General features: G+C 35.2%; 2 protein-coding genes across 3 annotated transcripts; one reads left to right on the top strand and one right to left on the bottom strand.

Moving 5' to 3' along the window:
* Positions 1-1,120: 1,120 nt before the first annotated feature.
* Positions 1,121-18,554, bottom strand: LOC137584770 (uncharacterized). Its single transcript, XM_068300326.1, has 3 exons — positions 18,254-18,554; positions 12,734-13,018; positions 1,121-3,797 (listed from the first exon to the last, which is right to left on the bottom strand). Exons 2-3 carry the CDS (start codon positions 12,792-12,794, stop codon positions 3,652-3,654), a joined length of 207 nt encoding a protein of 68 aa, XP_068156427.1. The 5' UTR covers positions 12,795-13,018; positions 18,254-18,554; the 3' UTR covers positions 1,121-3,651.
* Positions 8,149-10,778, top strand: LOC137584946 (protein I'm not dead yet 2-like). 2 transcript variants are annotated; one of them, XM_068300554.1, is made up of 13 exons: positions 8,149-8,287; positions 8,346-8,478; positions 8,535-8,651; positions 8,710-8,858; positions 8,923-9,037; positions 9,106-9,161; positions 9,228-9,353; positions 9,508-9,744; positions 9,808-9,902; positions 9,978-10,064; positions 10,126-10,319; positions 10,390-10,527; positions 10,582-10,778. In XM_068300554.1, exons 1-13 carry the CDS (start codon positions 8,280-8,282, stop codon positions 10,750-10,752), a joined length of 1,626 nt encoding a protein of 541 aa, XP_068156655.1. In that variant the 5' UTR covers positions 8,149-8,279; the 3' UTR covers positions 10,753-10,778. The 2 variants fall into 2 exon arrangements, with proteins under 2 accessions (XP_068156655.1, XP_068156654.1); XM_068300553.1 differs by having other exon boundaries at positions 9,409-9,744.
* Positions 18,555-19,147: the final 593 nt, after the last annotated feature.

Genomic DNA, 19,147 nt, shown 5'->3' with positions numbered 1-19,147 from the left:
TCGATGACGATTATTCACACCAAAAAAAAACCGTCAATTCAAATTTAAATGAACTCGCTTAACTTATAAAGTTTAATGTATTTTTTTTTAAACTACTTACCAGCTATCAAATGATATTTTCAATTTACACAAAATAAATTTGCATTCAACTTTATAACATGAATAAACATATCTTTATTAAGTTGTACATTAAATATGCATATATTTTGCATATAACTTTTGTTTTTAACAATATTCTTCTACATATCATTTAAGATTTAATATATAGTATATAGATCTCACTTTTTTTATGCAATTTCATTAAAATAAAGTACACAATTTACTTGTTTAAATTTCGGTTTCTTCATATTTTGTTTTATCTTTGTTTGTGTTTTGGTCCCTCTTTCTTGTGGAAAAAAAGTTTTTTTTTTTGGTTTCTTGTGTATTAGTATACGAATAATCAATTACAAACCATTAATTAAGGTAGAAGAAGGTATAAGTGGTCACATCTATTTTGGTTATATAGATCTCTATATGCTACGTTTTAATTGGGAGCCGATTAAATGCATACACGTGTGTACGTACGACAATAAAGTAATTCCATTTATTAACGCTTCTTATTTTCTTGTTCTTTACGTTTTCTTTTTGTTTTTTTTTTGGCAATTAGTGCGACAGTCGTGTACTAAAAATAAAAACTATAAAAACGGACGTTCAAGTACAGTTGTGGGTGTCTCAGCGTAAGCGTGACAGCGTCGCTTTACGTGTTTTTAGGAGGGTGCATTTTGTGGAACGAGAGGCTGGGGGCGGGCATTATAAATTCCACGAGTCATTCATTTCGCACGAAGGCTTTCGCGTTTCAAAAAGGATAAGATGAAGGATGCATCTCTCCCCACAGCCTTCTCATTCACACCAAGACACTACCCATATCGCATTTTACACTAAAAAGTGTTCAAATTTGCGCTTTTGCGTGTTTTTTTCATGAAGTTCTTTAAATAAGCGGAATGAAGGATGTGAAATCAAGGACAACTTTTGCCCTATAGCGTATGCAACACGCAGTCGTTGAATTCATTGTTTGAATTTTTATATAGATAGAAATCTATAGATTATCAATAAGTGTAATGTGCTTAGGACTGGCAATTGCATACCTTAAGGGGCCAAATTCCTGCATTTCACATACTTAAATCCGCCACTGGTTTTCCTAGTACCATTATTATGGTTTTGTCATAAAATTTACCATTGCTTGCTTGTCTGCTCCTCGAATGGTTTTACTTCTTCTCTGGTGGGGTATTTTTCGTTCTTAACGGGTAATTAGTAAAGTTTATTAGTTTTTCATAGACTTGACTACTGTCAGTGGAGCATTTTTGTGCGGTACAGTTTGTGTCGAAACATAAAAGTGTGGAAATGTTGATAAACTGAATGTCCTTCCTAAAGAAACTTAAACTAACTCTAAGGAAACTGAGAAAACGTAGTGGTTCTAACGAATTTCCCTCAATTAATGGATTTATGTAGTTGGATTTTTCATTATGGTTGTAACCTCTCATTGTTGACATCTTTCAATGATAAATAATTTGATTATATGTATGCCATTTGTAACTTTCGAGTATATTTTCAAGTTCAGTTAAAAGGAATGTAAGTACATACCCACAAAAATGTAATGGATTGCCCCATCATAAAGTAATTTGTCTGGCCCTGTTATGAGTGGGCTCCCTCTTGTTGTTGTTGCCGTTGTCGCTAAACTAATTTATGAGACTTGAACAATTCAGGAATTTCTGGTTACCCAGGCAATTGATGGAAAGCTCTCGTCATAATCATTGATGAAAGATAGAAAGAGAGAAAGTGAGCCAATTTGTCAAACGATAATTTCTGGCCCAATGAACTTTGTCATTTATCAGTTGTTTAATTTTTAAAAGCATTTTCGCCCACACTCTTGAAAAGCTTAGCTCAGCTTAGATCAGGTTCAGATTCGTTATCTGTTTTCCTGTTTTGGGGTCCTAAAAACACATTTTGTTGCCTTTGCAAGAAGTCCTAAGCTGATTAACATTAATCCCAAAGTGTGTGCCAGTGTGTGTGTTTGGTTTGTCATGTGTGTGTGTGTGTCTGTATCATGTGAAATAGATTTTTGCTGCTGCCTTTTATCTCAATTTTGTGGCGAAGGTCCTTAAAAATGTTGTCCATTTGCCCTAATTTAATGTGCCAAAAAACTCTTTCTTTTATTTTATTATTTCTTTCTTTCTTTCTTTTCGCCTCCATCTCGATTTTAGTTTTATTTTTATAGAATTGTTATGCGTATCCTGCCCAGTCTCACTCTTCAACTATCTCGTTCCCTTTATCTATTTCTTTTTCTTTATTTCTTATTGTTTGTCTATGCCTTTGTTCGTGTTCGACCCGCAAGTTTCCGTTAGGGTTTTTATTATTTCAACCTCGAGCTACAAAAAAAAAAAAAAAAGGAAAAGGAAAGGGAATACCAAAAAGAAACCAAAGGATAATGTAAGAAGTCACTCCACCCACATTGTCTGCGATGTTACTGTGCATGTGTCTTTTGGACGGTTAAATGCTCCCACGCTGTCAATATTCGAAATTGGCATTTATCTGTACTCGTACTCGTATCCATGCATGTCTAGTATAAACAGGAAAAAAAACGAGTGAAATGGAGAAAAACGATAGTGGCTCACCACTGAAAAGTTTGTTTCCACTGCATAATGGTTTGATGTTCAAATTGAAAATTGAAATTTAAACGAAAGACACCTTTTGGTAACCGCATATTAAAGAGTAGACTACAACCAAAAACCACACACTCGAATGTTCAAACACATTTGTGTGTTAAGCCAAAGGCGGAAAGGCGTTGCAGCGACAACCATTTAATTTTTCAGAAATCCTTTAGTCCTTTAAACGATGGCCCATTGCATACATTAAGAAGCGAACTTCCCTCTTTCATATCCAACTTTAGTTAATTAAAGAAAAAATAAAAAATACCACAACAAAAATGCTTTAAGTCTGTTGAAAGTAGGTAATAGTTTTGACGACGGATAGTTTCTTTTGCTATATATACAAGTCACAATCTTTAATCATGTCTATTTCGGTTATCTTATTGCTGTTCTTATCTTTTACTTGTGTTTTTTTGTACTTTCAATTTGCCAAATCGTCAAGAAATCTTAAAAAATATATTGAGCACATACAAATTTTTCCGAGGAAATCATTTTTTTTTTAGATTTTAGACTGCTCTTTTTCATCATTTTTGTACCACTGTGCACCTGGTGCATACATGCCAAGTATAAAGTCGAACGAAGCCCCCGCTAACCGCTGCCGCAAGCCACTTCAGAATTGCAAGGCGAAAGCAAAAAAAAATATATACGAAAATTTTCCACGAAAATGAAACGCATTCGCAGTGGGCCAGGCCAGTGGGATGACAGCGAAAAGAATGGAAAAGCGTTTAAATGGGAGAAATTTCAGTTGTGTGAGCTGCATTTGGTGTTTGTGCCCTTGCACGTGCTCCTATTGGCTGGTTATTTGTGTTGGCCCCAAAAAACTAAATCGTTAAAGTCAACAATGTTGCAAGAATTCAGATTGCCGCCGCTCCTTTGGCTGTTTGTCTATACATACATATGTGTGTTGCCTGTTGACATTGTTCATTGTCCCCACCGCCCAACCCCTCCAGTGACAAGTGAAAAGTTTTTAGGCATTGATATAATACTCTCGTTTTTTTTGACATTTTTCATACGCAATGTAGCACAGGGCGATGGTAATCAGTACTAGTATGGTAATCCCCATTATAATGCTGACCAGAATAATCTCATCGTTAATGCTCTTGTAGGAGTGACCTGATGGAAAAAACAAAAGAGAGAAGAAAATTAGGCAGAGAAAAGAGAGATTTAGAGGCCGGTTTTTGTGTTTTTGACAAATTGATGGCAATTATTCTTCTTCCCTTATCAGGTTGGGGCATATGGCGTTGGCCCCATGAAAGATGATGTCGGATGGATGGAGAAGGGCAAATGTTTCGTTTCACTGTTGCTGTTTGTTCCTGTTGTTTGTCAATCAAGTGGGTTCTTCTCATGCATATTCAGTGGGATACACACAAAAAACAACGGGCAGGACACAAAGATAGGAAAATGAAGGGTAAGAGGGAAAAGCATGAAAATTCCATATGACAAATGCATTGTTATAAAATACGAAATGTTTGCCCATTCATACACACATACATACATATGCCAAACACAATCTGCAAAATATTCACCCACACAATACACAAAAACAAATATAAAAGGATCATAAACCAAATAAAAAATATTCACAAAATTAAATTGGTTTCTTGCCCCACAGATGGTTCAACATTTTATGATTCTATAATTCTTTTCATTCGAAACAATATTTGATTTTTAATATATGCAATGAAGTCAAATTGTTCAAACACAACAAAAGAGACATTATCCTGGATCAATTTGATACTTTAATAAGTGAAATGACAATAATCATTTGTGTGATGCATTAAAAATAATGACCGAATGCCTCTTACGTGATTATCTAATTACCGACGAACTAATGAAGATTAATGTAAATGGGTAAATAATAGAAAGCATTTATAAATTATAGCTTTTCACTGGTTTCGATGTCATGCACTCAGTGTCAGTGGAATGATACAAACAATACAAGTTGCGAAGCTCGGACCCTTCGCATCTCTTATTTTCTTCTTTCCATAAACTATAAATATTGTTATTATCCTTGTCGATTGGGTTAAACGTCCGTTTTCTTCTTGAGGAAAAGGTTCAATAACTTAATTTCTAAATGTTATAAGCATCTTGTTTTGGTAGAAACACAAATTCGGAGTCTATGATTAATCATTTAGTTAGCTTCATAAAAATCCATATCAATGCTAATACAAGCTCCAACGATATTGACTTTAGTTGGCTAGCCATGAAAAATTATGGATCGTTAAATATTCCGTTTTCAAGTTTTTCATTTTAATGGAGCTCCCTTTTCAATTTTAAACGTTTCAAATGACTTTTTATCTCGCAATTTCCTACAGACACTTGACACACCTTGGCAGCCAAAAACTTTTCTCATAAAGACATCTAATTGGCCACCACATTTGGAAACGTAAGGATGAGTTGTTGACAGAGGACCGAAGCATACCATTAAGTTGAATTCGCTTTGTACTTTTCGGTGTAAACACATTTCTAATGCACATAAAATTGTGCGGTTGGCTTGACTTTTTGCTAAATGGCCTTGTAAATTTCATTTCATTTGATTCGAAATCACTCCATTGTGTTCGGGTCCATTTAGCCAGATGTTTGCTCTATGCGTAATTTAACACATAATCGATGACACAGAATTCCATCCACTTGAAAAGCAAATTAAATTGCTCTTAGTGGCAATCTGACGCCATATTTACTGTTTGCTCTGTCACAACGAAATGGATTCGTTAATTAGCTAGGCCTATGGCTAAATGGATAAACCATAAATTTTATGTTGGACATGGCCTTAATAATGGATGGGTAGGTTTTGCTTCTAGGAATGAGAATGAACCAGAAAAGTCTAATGAAATCAAGGAGCATATAAATATATTAATTAAACACATGCGACAGTAAATTAAGAAATCTGAACTTGGATTAGCTGCAACTTAAGCCAAAAGAAGTCCATGAAACTGAACTAAATTTACAATTTATAAAGTTGGAAAAATGCCAAAACAATTAAAATTTATTACACATTTCACAGAATCTGCCATCTATCAATTAGAGCTGATTGTATGATAACTTTGGCTAGACCATTAGAATTAGAATTGAAAATTATGCCTAGAATTTCTAATGATTCGTTTTCTAGGTGTCTGAGCAGGACATAAATTGCCCCATGAAATGTAAATTTTATTTGCCTTTAATCAGTGACATTTTTGGCACCTTTCTAGTTCGTTCGTTTTTTGATTCTTTTTCAATTTCTCCAACTCTCGTGACAGCTATCTCGACAACTTGCCATTAGGCAAACACATAAAAACACTTTGAAGTCATTTAATTGCTAATTTCCTGTCACAGTTTTCTGCCAACGGGAAACCTCAAGTTCCTTGCCCCAATTTGAAAAAGCGGAAGGAGCGAGGCAAAACCAAATTGATATTAAAGCTGTCACCATAACATGACATTAAAGTTCGTTTTGGTAGAAGCGCAACGGCGGGGCAAACGAACAATGAAAGAAACCCCAAATCGACTTGGCAACTTCAATCTGAGTTTGAAATGAAATTCCTCGATGTTTGGCCAACAGTTTGAGGTTACAGAAACAACAACAACAACAACAACGACAACGGAGACAGATATTAGATAACCCAAGTTAAACCTCGTTTCATTCTTTTCTTACCACCTACCTCAAATTTATCCTCTTTTATCCACATAATATGTCAAAATACTTTATTGACTCTGCTCTGTGTATGTATGTATGTATGTATATTTGGGTGTGTGTGATTTTCGGGGAAAAAACAATAAACGAAATTTGAAACGTGCCCAAAAGGAAAATCAAAATGGCCTCCATCATAACCAGCTCCACTTTCTTTCTGCTGCTCATCAGCAGATCATAAATCTCAATAATTCATGCTTAGTTTGCTCTCTTTTTGAATTTCTACTGAAATATTCAGTTTCATTCACATAATTTCTTTGACAGATTTTCCCCATTGTTTTTGGTTTTCCATTTTTTTTCTCTCTTGTGCACAAAAATTACTTTATGACAGCTTTTCTATTTTCCATGATAGGAATGCTGGTCAAGGCCTCTTTGGTTGACCTTTGCAAATGTTTCATATATGAAATAAAATATTAATTTAAATTTAACATAGTTAAATTAGTCTCACTTTTCAGAAGGGGGCCAAAAAAGTTTTTATTGCCCATTTATTCTTCTTTTTTGTTTCAAATTATTTCACATAAAAATCGCAAAAGGACATGAATATATGGAAAAGTTTGCCTTAAAAAATATATAAGGATGCAAAGAAAGTTTGTTTAAGTTGTTGTCCGTTGTTGTTGGGTAAGTTGAGAAAATTTAAATGTTTCATTATATGCTTTTTACGATGGCATAAGTGATGATAAATATCCAGATGAAACTTTGTCAAAATAAATTATGTTTTGTTTTTCAGAATGTGAAATTTACATTGCCACTTTGTATCGACTACACTAGTTAACCAGGAAAAGTAAGCTCCATATAAGAGTGTTTTTGAATACTCGTTTGATGCTTTTGGTTTATTGAAAACTTTTTAGATACCAACTAAAAATGAAATCTGAAGATTCATATCTGAGAGATAAAGTTCTAATAAGTTTTCTAGCTGAAAGAAAGAAAGACTTTATAATTAACTAAATATGTACATATGTAGTTTAGTTTCATATTCTAAAACTTGTTGTTCTATCTTGCTGTGATGCTTTGTGTGTTTGTCTCGAAACTATGTACTACCTGTTAGTACTCCTCCAAATGCCATTGTCGCAGCTTATGGTGATATCAAGAGCAAGTATTTGGTAAGCCAACTAATTATGATTGTAACAATATCATTTTTAATTGCCTATATTATTCAGATACAAACAGCTTTATTGCCATCCGCTTGCTCCTTTTTTGTGGTCGTGTTGAATGCTTATACATGGGGCCATGTGGTTTACCCCACAACGGCAACCTTTCTTTGATATTCGTAACTGCTTTTTAAATTTTTTAAATTATTAAATTTAAATTACTGTTTGTAGTGCGAGCAACATAAAGTGAGTGTGGGCAATTAATTTAAAGCGAATATCGCCTTAGCTACTGAGCAGTTTAATTTAAATAAAAGTATAGCCTACTATTTGAGGCAATTCAATAAGAGACATAATGTGTACAAGGAGAAAAATGAATTACCAGGTGAAAAGAACTATTACGAAGGATGTTGACTTTTCAACTGTTTCAAAAAGTATAGCATACTGTTCAGGGCAGCTGCTGTTCCTGTTGAATGGATCCGCCACTGCCCTATTAGAAAGTTCTTCAAGGCAAATTGTTTTTTCTTACTGGGGTGTATCGATTATTGTATTTTTATAAAATTAAGAGTGGAGTTTTTTCTATAACTAACTTTGCATTTAGAAATTATATCATATATATTCAAACAATTGTATTGTTTTTGGCCCTGATCAAAGATTATAATTGGGGATGTTTGAAATTCTACTCTACAGGAAGTGTTTATCATGTTACCGTAGACATTTTTGTAATATAATTTTAGGTACTGTTATTCCAGCTTGTCAAATTAAAATTAACGTTTGTTTACTCCACACACATACATATATTAAAAAATTCATTGATCTGCTCTGAATATTACAAGTGTTACAATGGAAGAGTAAGTTTTTGGTTGGAATTGTCTGCATTAAAATTGTGGCACTTATTATAATTTTTAGGAACGATGGTAAACTTAAAGCTGGAAAGAGCTTGCAATCTTGCTGCAAGTATCACTGGTTGGGAAAACTTTCATTCTTAATTCCGATTGTTCTGTTGCCATTGCTAGTCCATGGCTATATAGATGATTCACCAGTGAGTATAAAGTAAATTTGGCAAATAGATGATAAATTAATAACCGTATCCTTTAGGAATTCAAGTGCTTGTATTTAGTCTGCACTATGGCTTTATTTTGGATAACTGAAGCCATACCTTTATATCTAACCTCATTATTTCCCGTGATATTTTTGCCACTATTAGGTATTCTGGTGGGTTGGACATTTGCTTGAGTTTTTAAATTCGAATTAGCTAATATGCTTATTTTAGAGCTCTGACGAAGTTTTCCGCTTGTTTTTCTCCGACACTGTGGTCATGTTTCTGGGCAGTCTACTGATTGCCTTGGCTATCGAATATTCTAATCTACATCATCGCATAGCACTTCAAACGATATTAGTTGTGGGTTGCAGTCCAAGGCGGTTGGTTTTGCTTTTGTTTTTATGTTGAGTGTGGCATTTATGTAGTCTGTCTATTTTCTATTAGCCTTCACTTTGGCTTGGTCATGGTGACTTGTTTCATATCGCTTTGGATCTCGAATTCAGCTACCACAGCCATGATGTGTCCCATAGTAAAGGCAGTACTCGACGAAATGAATTCGGTAATCTCTCGTTGAAATGTGTGTATCGATTGTTTTGCGAAATTATAATTAACCTTTTTCTATTGCAGCAAAATATTTTTCAAGTATATATGACACAAGAGGAGGAACCCATGGAGGAGGGCGAGTGAGTTAATAAAGCAAGAGCAACAACAAGTTCTACTTAAATAAAGAGAATTATTGTCATTTTCAGTCCACCGCATCCTTCAATGATATCCTTGGCCTTCTATTTTGGTATTGCTTACGCCTCAACCGTCGGCGGTTGTGGCACACTGATTGGCACTGGTACAAATCTCACCTTTAAGGGTCTATATGATACGTAAGTTCAGATACTGTTTTTCTTTGGCTATAATTTGCACAATTTACTCTTTCAGACGCTTTCCTCAGTCCAAGGAGAAAATCGATTTTCCCATATTTATGGCCTATTCGTTTCCTATTGTCGTGGTGGTTAATATCCTCTTGGTCTATCTTAGTTTGCAGGTTACCCATATGGGTCTCTTTCGGCCTAACAGTAAGGTAGGTCAAGAGGTTAAGCTTGGAGCTCAAGGCCAGAATGTGGTCAAGGATTTGATTAAGGAGCGTCATAAGGAATTGGGACCAATGTCGTGCCATGAGATTCAAGTTGCCATAATGTTCCTTCTAATGGTCGTGCTGCTATTCACACGAAAACCTGGATTTGTTCCTGGCTGGGGCGATTTCTTAAATGCCAAGTGAGTGGACGTTTCCGTTTGCAATATAAATTTAGTTCTTCTAATACATTGTTTAATACACAGAGGTATCGGCAGTGCTCCGCCAGTTTGGTTACCTGCGATTCTACTCTTCGCATTGCCCACTCAGTATACATTCTTCAAATATTGCTGCGGTAAAGGTGAGGAGCTTGAAACTCAAATGAAATGAAATAATTTTTGATTTATATGATTTGATATGCTTGAAAACCTCACAGCTCCTTTTACGGGTGTTACCCTAGATGCTTGCCTTTCGTGGGTCTATGTACACAAGTACACGCCTTTTGGTTTATGCTTCCTACTGGGTAAGAAATATTCGTACATCGTTCGAAGATATAGTTAAAACTTCTCGTTTTCACATTCTAGGTGGCGGTTTTGCATTGGCCGAGGGTAGTAAAGTGAGTGGAATGGCCAAAATGTTGGGTGATTCCATGAAATTCGTTTCGTCTCTGCCCGCAATTATGGTTCAAGCCATCTGCATTATATTAGGCTTATTCTGTACGGCCTTTAGTTCAAATGTGGCCATCTGTAATATTCTTATACCCATTTTCTGTGAAATGGTAAACATTTTCTATCGACAGATAATAGCATTTTTGATACTTTTTCTCCCTCTCTCTCTCCCTTGAACAGGCCTTGGCCATTAAGATGCATCCATTGCTATTGACTTTGCCGCCGTCATTGGCCATCAGCATGGCTTATCATTTACCAGTTAGCACACCACCAAATGCCATTATATCAGGCTATGCTGCAATCAAGACCAAATATATGGTTTGTTATATGAAATTACTTTATTTGTTAATTTCAACTCATAATTAATTTTAGGCCGTGGCGGGCATACTTCCAACCTTTTGGGCCCTAGTCCTGTTGGTATTGAATACGGCCACTTGGGGAAAATTAATTTATCCAGCTACCTCAGAATTTCCAGATTGGGCTCTTGAAAATCATACAGAAAGATATTTCCTATATTACGACGATTTGCAATTATCTTATTAAATTTAATGGACATACATGTCATGAAATCAATAGGATTTTTGCATAACAACCTAGCAAATCATTGTATCTATTGGTACGTTAAAATTGGGGGGGTCAAAAGGATTTGTTACCAATATCCTATTGGTTAAGCAAACTTCGGTAGTGCTTACTTTCCATTTAGCTTAACTAAATGTTGATATAAGTAAGTTGTTGTAAAACATCATCTATAAATAAGCATAAATATTTGTGTTCAATTATTTTTGGGCCAAACAAACGAATTGAATTCAATTTAATTTAATGCTATCAGCCACATTTTATGACACACACAAAGAGAAAAAGAGTGAGAGAGTGAGATAGAGACACCCACCCATCCCTTTGCCCATTATGAAGGAATGAAAGCTTTCAACATCACTTGTCAGGTGGTTCTTAACTGGGGGATTTCCATTCACTGGGCATATATATTTCATAGACAGGATCAAAATACATAAATTACGCACAATTTGTGGCAATCAAAAACTATGATAAACTCCATACAAAAAGCACAAAAGCGGTAAGAGCAAAAGGAAGATGATGACTAGGTGGAAGGAAGGATATCCTGTTTGGTTCCCTGCGGGTAAGCATCTCAGTTGTCAGGGCTTTTGTCATGGGTGTAGAAGAAAGGGAGCTGATACCACTTTTTTTAAGATATACATATTTAATGGTAAACGAATAATATATTCACGACATTTACTGATCTTGATTTTTGGGAAATTAGATCAGATTATTAGGCACTTTGCATTATATTTAGGTCGACGCCCTTGGCATTTATAAGGACATAAACTTACTTAGGGGCATTTTGGAAGAGCAAAAATAAAGGCAGCAGAGCAGAAGAAGAAGAAGAACTTTATGCAAACACAGCAAGAAGTCCGTTTTTGTGATGAAGAGCTTTAATCCTTGGACTAGCAACAACATGCCAAATCATTCACATTCATACATTTAAACGAATCAAGTGAGTTTTAACATTCTAAAGGTGTTTCATGATTGGAATGTGAATGATTTGATGGTTACAAGAGAGGCTCATAAAAACGTACACAAATCCCAAAACACTCTGTCAAACACATACATATGTATGTACAAATGCTTAAACATACAAATAAACAAATACACAAAGGAAAAATTCATTTATATGTATATACAATACAGATGTGGAAAGAAAGAACGTATTTTCTCCACATGAGTACACAGGAAATATACATACATACAAATATCTAAATGTAATAAACGCGAGAGAAATACGCTTCTCAACACTGATTACGGTTAAGCATGAGGCATGCGGCATGTGGAATGAAGCTTGGGGCATGCGGAATGCAGACTTCATCAACATCAGCATCAACATGAACATCAAACAAGCATATCAAGACGACGCGACGCCACAAAAACGGCACAAGTCTATGGGGCAAGGCTCGAAGAAAAACTAAAAATCCGCCAAACGGGCGTCAAAGACAGACAATGGCTCCACCTCCTTTCATTCCATTGCTCATTGCTTTTCTTCTCTATCGCCTTCCTTTCCTTCTCCGTCCACTAGCATTTAACCATTGCACAGTGACGCAACTCACAGTTAACTTACTGCCCATGGTGTCAGCATAAACTTTAACTGGTTGAAACAAAGTGATTTACTTAGATTTTATTCAACTTGAAACACAGCAAGAAATCCGTTTCAGTTTATGGGAACTTTAAGTGGAAAATTATAACAAGGTTAGTCAGTTTTTGCCCCACGGTGGTAGCTATTTAAATAGAATATATAGATATCAAAAGAACAGTTTAAGAAAGATAATAGAGTCTCTATTATCTATTGGCTATTGACACGTAACTAATGAGTTTTTTCCCATTTTTGATGAAATTAATGATTTGCTTTCAATGATTTGGAACCACTTTGAAATTTGTGACAGCTATTGATGATGTTTGGTCTTCCATTATGTGTATTTGTGTGTAACTACTTCTCTATGTATATCGCCACACTTACTACTGTAGTAATTGTTGTCCGAATAACCGTATTTGCCGGCTGTCCTACCCCCGCCGGCCATCTTTGTTGTCTTCCTGTTGTTATGGACTTCCTTTCTTCGTGATGATACTTCTACAACTTCCGGTCTGAGCTGCTGCTGCTGATGATGTTGTGGCTCCTACTGCTGCTGATATTATTATTTTGGTATTTTATATTTATTATTTTCCTCTCGTTTTATTCTTTCGTTGATCGGCTTTTCGTTGTTCGCAACATAAGCAAGAGGAAAAGTGAAAATCAGCATAAATCCTGCAAGAGCAAATTGTTAATGACTCTGTCAGAAGCATAATCAACTTGATACTATGCATGTGTGCGTCTGTGTATGTATGTGGGCGATTGTGGGTGCTTCTATGTATTATGTGTGGATGTGCTTGTGTAGGGACATAAAGCAGAAATCACTGCCAGCCAGAAGGCAACAGGCAAAATTAATAACAAACCACGTTCTGAATTTTACAAGCGATTTTTGAAATCAACAACAAAACGAAAATTTCAAGGAATTCGGCTTTCTTAATAAACTCTGACATATTTTAATATTTAATTGGACAGTCAATTCCAGTTTCTATATTTAGAAGAGATTTAGAGGAATAAGCTTCTAATAAAACAAAATACGTTGTAACATAAAAGGGAGAATAGAAAATTAAAGAAAAGTTAATGAAAATATAAATTTTACGTAGTTACAGTTATTACCCAAAGCTAAGAGACAAGAGAGGACATCGTTTCGATCATCTTAAATGTGTATACAATTTATTTTCTATTCTTTATCTTCTCTCCATTGAGGTAACTAAAGTAATCTGCTTGTCGTCATGACAATAATCCAATCAAAAACTGATTGTTGCTTTACGGTGTAAAAACTTTTCATTTACAAAGGATGAACTTAAAGAAGTTTCAAGTGAAGAGGAGTAAGAGGAAAGTTACTTTATTAATTTCTCAGAAAATTTTACTTGATTTCCAAAAGAAGCGTTGGAAAATCATCAACAGAAATTTGTATTGGGAACACTTTCGATGCTGCCATAGTCACGTTGAGTATCCGCACTGTCAGCCAGGTTTAATTACATACACACACACACACACACACGAACAACCTCACCAATGGAAACACAAGGGGCGTTGTAATGAGCGAGTGGGTAAGGTTGTTGGGTTCGTGTAATTATGCATATAATTAATATGCATGTACTTATTTAATATTAACCAAATTGCTGGCACTTTGAGCATGTCACCAACAGCACCTAGAGCAGGAGTAACAGAGCAAAAATTTGCCGTCGGCATCCTTGAGAGCAACAACAATAAATTGTGTTCAATTTGTGTAATTAGTGTTAAAGGTGAAATACTCTGAAGCTTATGGCAAGCAATTTGTGGAATTGCATTCCACAGATGCATTCAGTTTGCTCCATTTGGCTCATTGGCTTTGTTGGAATTGCACCTTCTGGCCTGGGCATGCCTAATGAGAAGTCCTTGTGAAATATTTAGGAATTAAATGGACAAAGCTTCTATTACACAAAAGCCCGAGAGTGCAGTGGAGACACAAATTAGAGGACTGGGAATTGTGTAGCAAACCAATAATAATACATACATATAAGCCAGAACAAACCAAACAATTAATTGTTAATTGGTTCACTTAAGTGTAAATTATTTCCCATAATATCATGTGTTAACGTTTATAATCGATCGATGGCAATTAAAGATATGCAATTACAATTAAATTAATGGTCAGAACAAATAAAATATTTAAATGAACAGCAGATACATAGATGAAAGAAGAAATTAAAAGTATATACACAAATATTGACCATTTGTTGGCATTTAAAACAGAAAGGGAAACTTTCTCGTGTTAAAAATAAGTCTTGTGATTCGGTTTGCACTTTCATAACTAAATATTTTGCATTTTTAGTAGACGGTTTTAAGGATTATGTACTGCAGAGTGCTTTGATCCCCTCAACTATTCATGCTGTGCTGTTCTGAATTGTCCTGTTACATTTTATTTATCTGGCTTTCACTAATTCCTTTAAAATTAAACACCATAACACACACTGAAATGTCAGACTTGACCCTTTTTAGGATAATGCCCTTAAGTCAGGGATAATAAAAAAGAGCGAATTTTTAATGCCATTTAAATGAAATATCGTTGTTTTTTGCAGTCAAAAATGAAATTCCATTAGGAAGATAACAAAGCATCCATTAGCGCATCAATTAAGCTTGTAGACACCTGACTACATATACATATATGAGCAGAGTATTTCGAGTTGTGTGTGTGTGTGTGTATTTGTGTCATGTGTGTCCTTGCCAATCTACACTGCTCTCATGCGCTTTTTTGTGCTGATGTCTTTTGCTGACTTGACTGACAATTAGGCCAATCATGAGGAATCACTTGCAATGACAAACTCCAGGGAAACGTGCATACAGTCAAATTGATGTATTGTTTCTAGTCCCCCCGCTGGGTGAAAAACAGCTTTACAAGGGCCAAGTCAAATTTTTGTTTGGGTTTGGCTATCCTGGTCCCAGGCAGGCAGGCAGGCAAATTTTCTGAGGAAAACGGTACATGGCATCCAAATAATTTAGACAATGGCACTCGTGCGCACACGCCATGGCCAGGACAACAGGAAAATGAAACAAGGAGCATGGCTTACCGAAGTGTGATGAGGATGTTGAAGGCGGATGCGGTAGGATGTGGGACTGGGAAGCTCGCATCAGAGGCGTACCTGCTAAAAGGTCAAACAGGGACATTCAAATTCGTATCTCACAATCAGTTGCCACATGTAGGAATTTTTTTTGTGATTTGTAGTAATATTAAATATTTAAATGTTTCCTCAGCTGATGGCCTGTAGTTGTTCTTAGTTACTAAGTTGAAATTATGCCCAAGAACATACAGGAAAAAAGGGAAGGTTTACAAAAAATAGGTACTTGATATACGAAGAGAAGAGAGTATTTACTTTTCAGCAAAAACTTGTGTTCATGCTTTGAATCCCAATGTGGCTTAGGTTAATCAAATAAGCCACTGTTTTTCGCACTTATATGTATATGTACACACCTACAGAGTCATGCACACATACTACACATACACACACACACAGGCAGACAATGCATAAAAGGCGACAATTTTAGTGCTATTTTTGGGCATCACTTGCCTTTACGCCTGGACCAGAGCTGAGTGGAAACCCATTGGGAGCCTGATACGAAAGACACTGCTCCTTGCCCTAGCCCCCGCCACCTCCTTCTCTTCCACAGTTCTCTCTTTCGCTTTTGTTTGTCTGTATGTGTGTATCTGGTGTCCAACATATGTTCTTACTTAGCCTGTGGTTCAGGAATTTCAGTTCCAACATAAAACAGAAAAGAAGTAAAGGGAGAAAAACTTTTATTTTATTATTTCATGTTGCTGTGTATTTTGGTGTATTTGTTGTTTAGAAATTGCTCTTTGAACGTGTAATTGAGTTTGTACAAATACGTGCAAAAAATGACAATTCGAACAAACAACTTTTTTGTATGTCACGATAAGCTTTTGCTTACGCAAATTTTGATGCCTTTTTACGGTCCAAAATGTACTAAGGACTTCACAGTCATAAAATTATTGGAAATTATCAATATGACATTTGTTTTTTTCTTTCTTTAGCATACAAATTGGAATGACAAATTGCCAAAATGCTCAGCTGAGAAATGAATGAGCAAATTAAAATTGAATAGGCATCAAAGTTTTCCCTCTATTTGTGTGGAATAAAATTAGCCATCAATAACATTATCCATTAAAGTTTTAGTCAAATAAATAGCCAAACTTTGATTAATGATGTGGTGGAATGTTGCAAAAGTTGGATAACTCATTGGAGAATTAATCACATAGCTTACGGGTGAAATGAATATATTTGATTTATAGCGAAAAAAAAAGAGGTTACTTGAATATTATTGAATATAACTTTAAGTCTTAGGGCACATAACTGAGATATTTGTAAAACAAATTCAATTTTTTTTATTTGCTTGAAATTTACCAAACTTTTAATGAAGAAAAGAACTTCAGCAGAAAAGTATGCTATGAATTCTCACTTTAAACAGGACGAATTTAGATTCGTTGTTAGCACTTAATATTTATATAATATTAAGCCATTAAAAAATTTCAATCAATAATATATGTATATACTTAAAATGAATATTCTTAATAAATTTTGCTCTCTTGTTCTGGTAATAAAACTAAAAGCAAGTTTCGTGTCAATCACTTTATTTGTGTGTTATAAACTACTTTATATCAACTATGTACTTGTTTTTTATAATCAATTTCTCCTTTTGCTCTTGTTTGGCATTTCAAAAGTCTCTTAAAATTCAATTTTCTGCAATTAAAGCTTAACAGCTTCAGTGTTTAGAATACAATTTTCTTCTTGGAACTTTACTTTTTCCATCACAAAGTTTGTACTTGTATATTGGCAGCTTAAGAGGTTTTCTTCTTACATGTTTGCGTGTGTGTGTCTGTGCATATTTATGTGCGTGTGGTGTGTGCGGTCTCACACATGACCAATTAATAAATATATGTATAGAGCCAAGCGAAATTGTGTACAAAGACTAGTTACTCAGGTAGGACAGGTGATTTGGGAAAATGGCAAGAAAATCTCAGTAGTAATTGGGAAGTAAGCTAATGAAAATGACCAAGTCGCTTTCATAAACATGTACATACATCAATAAAGATATAAAAACCAAACTATGTTGATTTAATACCATATACATAAAATGAGATTGCCATAAATGGTTTTTTGTTCGAGTCAGCAGCCAAGCTTGTATATTGGAAGATTCGAAATCCGAAGAACTAAGCCTAAGGCGGATTCCAATTTCGCAAATTTTTTTTATTGATTTCTTGAAGGAAGCTACAAACAGACAAGGGAACTTCCAAGCTATTCTAAGCCTGTACTTAAGTCTAAAAGAATAATAAAAACAACATTAAAAATAAAAACCCCAGAAAACAAATTTCTGTGAGTTATAAGCCCGAAGCACTTCAAGGAAGTTTAAAAAAAAAAAAAACTTAACAAAACACTGGAAAATAATTATTCTAGCGCTAATTCATAATATGCAAATGATGGGCCTATTAAACAAAAAAAGATGCCTAAATCTGAGTGAAAACAAAAAGTTAAGAAACAAATTAATGCCCAAGCGAAAAAAGGGGAAACATAAATCTTTAGTTAATTTTAAATCTTAAAGTAAATGTAGCACCGATTTGACTTGTGTTGATGAACATATAAAAAATTTGAAAAGGCCATAAAAAGCGTACGCCATAAACAGCCAGTGAACCTTTAGTTTTTTTTCCCTTCCTTAAGGTAAAATTGATGATGGTCTATAAAAACAGGAGAAAAACAAAAAAAAAAAAAAAAAACAACGAACGAACGACGATTCATATACACCTCAGTCATACGATGAGGTTCCCATCTATTCATCTATTTAACCCGACAGCTGGCAGGTCCTTAAGCGAGTCTATAATTGATTTACATTAGCCATATGGACAGACAAGTCTCTTACCCTTAGCCTATCTAGCAAAAGGCTATTGTTGTCTGCCCGCCATTAAATGCCTAATTAAGGTTCCAATTCAGTTAGGAGCCGCAAAAATCTGATCCGGCCAAGTTATTTTTCTCCTTCCTCTGGTGTTTTTTTTTCTCTGTGTCACAAAAGCGCGCGAAATCACAATAAAACTCAAACGAAACACAGGACTTTGGTATTGGCGCCAAACTAAGATATTTCGTTGCCGACGACGACGATTCGTTTCGTAGTTTTCGTATACGGCCCGTAACTTGCTTGCAGTAGAACGACTGTCCTGTCTAACGGTATTTGTTGTACTGAGATGAATGAACCAAGAAATTGGCAAAACAAAGTTCGCATTGTCTGTGCCAAGATGTGAAATGGGGGAGAAAAGTTTCACTTCGTTGTGTGAACCACAAATAAGCCATGCTATAAAGGATGCAGGAAGCTTTTACTACGCGAAGGCGAAGCTTTTCCTCCAACCCCAAAAATATTTCCATTCGGTTAAAATTTGAAAATATATATACAGAATGCAGTATGATTTCGTTATCAAGCGATACATACAAATTATCGTTGATACAATTGAAAATGCACATCTGCAATGAATATTAAGCATCCAATTAAAATTTACAGACTTATGCGTAAGCTCTTAATATATGTGTTAAATTTGGAACAAGATTTTTCCTTTTATAAAGATAATACCTTAAAAATAATTTTGAATCAGTATTCTGAACGATTCCAATGTCTTTGAAAATCCTGAGTCTTGTCTCCGGGTGTCCCCACCGCCGAAGACGAAATCCGTAGCTTTTTGGCAGTAACCTCAATTTCCGGCGAAAAAAGGTAAAAGCTTTGAGTGCAGATAGAGGGTTGCTACAGAAGTCTCAAAATCGACAAATG

The sequence above is a fragment of the Drosophila tropicalis genome, unplaced genomic scaffold (genome assembly GCF_018151085.1).
Source record: "Drosophila tropicalis isolate 14030-0801.00 unplaced genomic scaffold, ASM1815108v1 contig_878, whole genome shotgun sequence".
Lineage (NCBI taxonomy): Eukaryota > Metazoa > Arthropoda > Insecta > Diptera > Drosophilidae > Drosophila > Drosophila tropicalis.
The sequence above is the reverse complement of the archived record's forward strand: the minus strand, read 5'-3'. Positions and strand labels throughout refer to the sequence as shown.

What these genes read in the sequence shown, in the direction of transcription:
- LOC137584946 (XM_068300553.1), top strand. An exon ending in GTGGGTTGCAGTCCAAGGCG is followed by an intron (nt 8,859 to 8,922) that starts GTTGGTTTTGCT and finishes ATTTTCTATTAG; the next exon opens with CCTTCACTTTGGCTTGGTCA. An exon ending in TACCCATTTTCTGTGAAATG is followed by an intron (nt 10,320 to 10,389) that starts GTAAACATTTTC and finishes TCCCTTGAACAG; the next exon opens with GCCTTGGCCATTAAGATGCA.
- LOC137584770 (XM_068300326.1), bottom strand. Translation starts at nt 12,794, where the DNA reads ATGGCCGGCGGGGGTAGGACAGCCGGCAAATACGGTTATTCGGACAAC. An exon ending in GGACAACAATTACTACAGTA is followed by an intron (nt 3,798 to 12,733) that starts GTAAGTGTGGCG and finishes TTTTTCCATCAG; the next exon opens with GTCACTCCTACAAGAGCATT.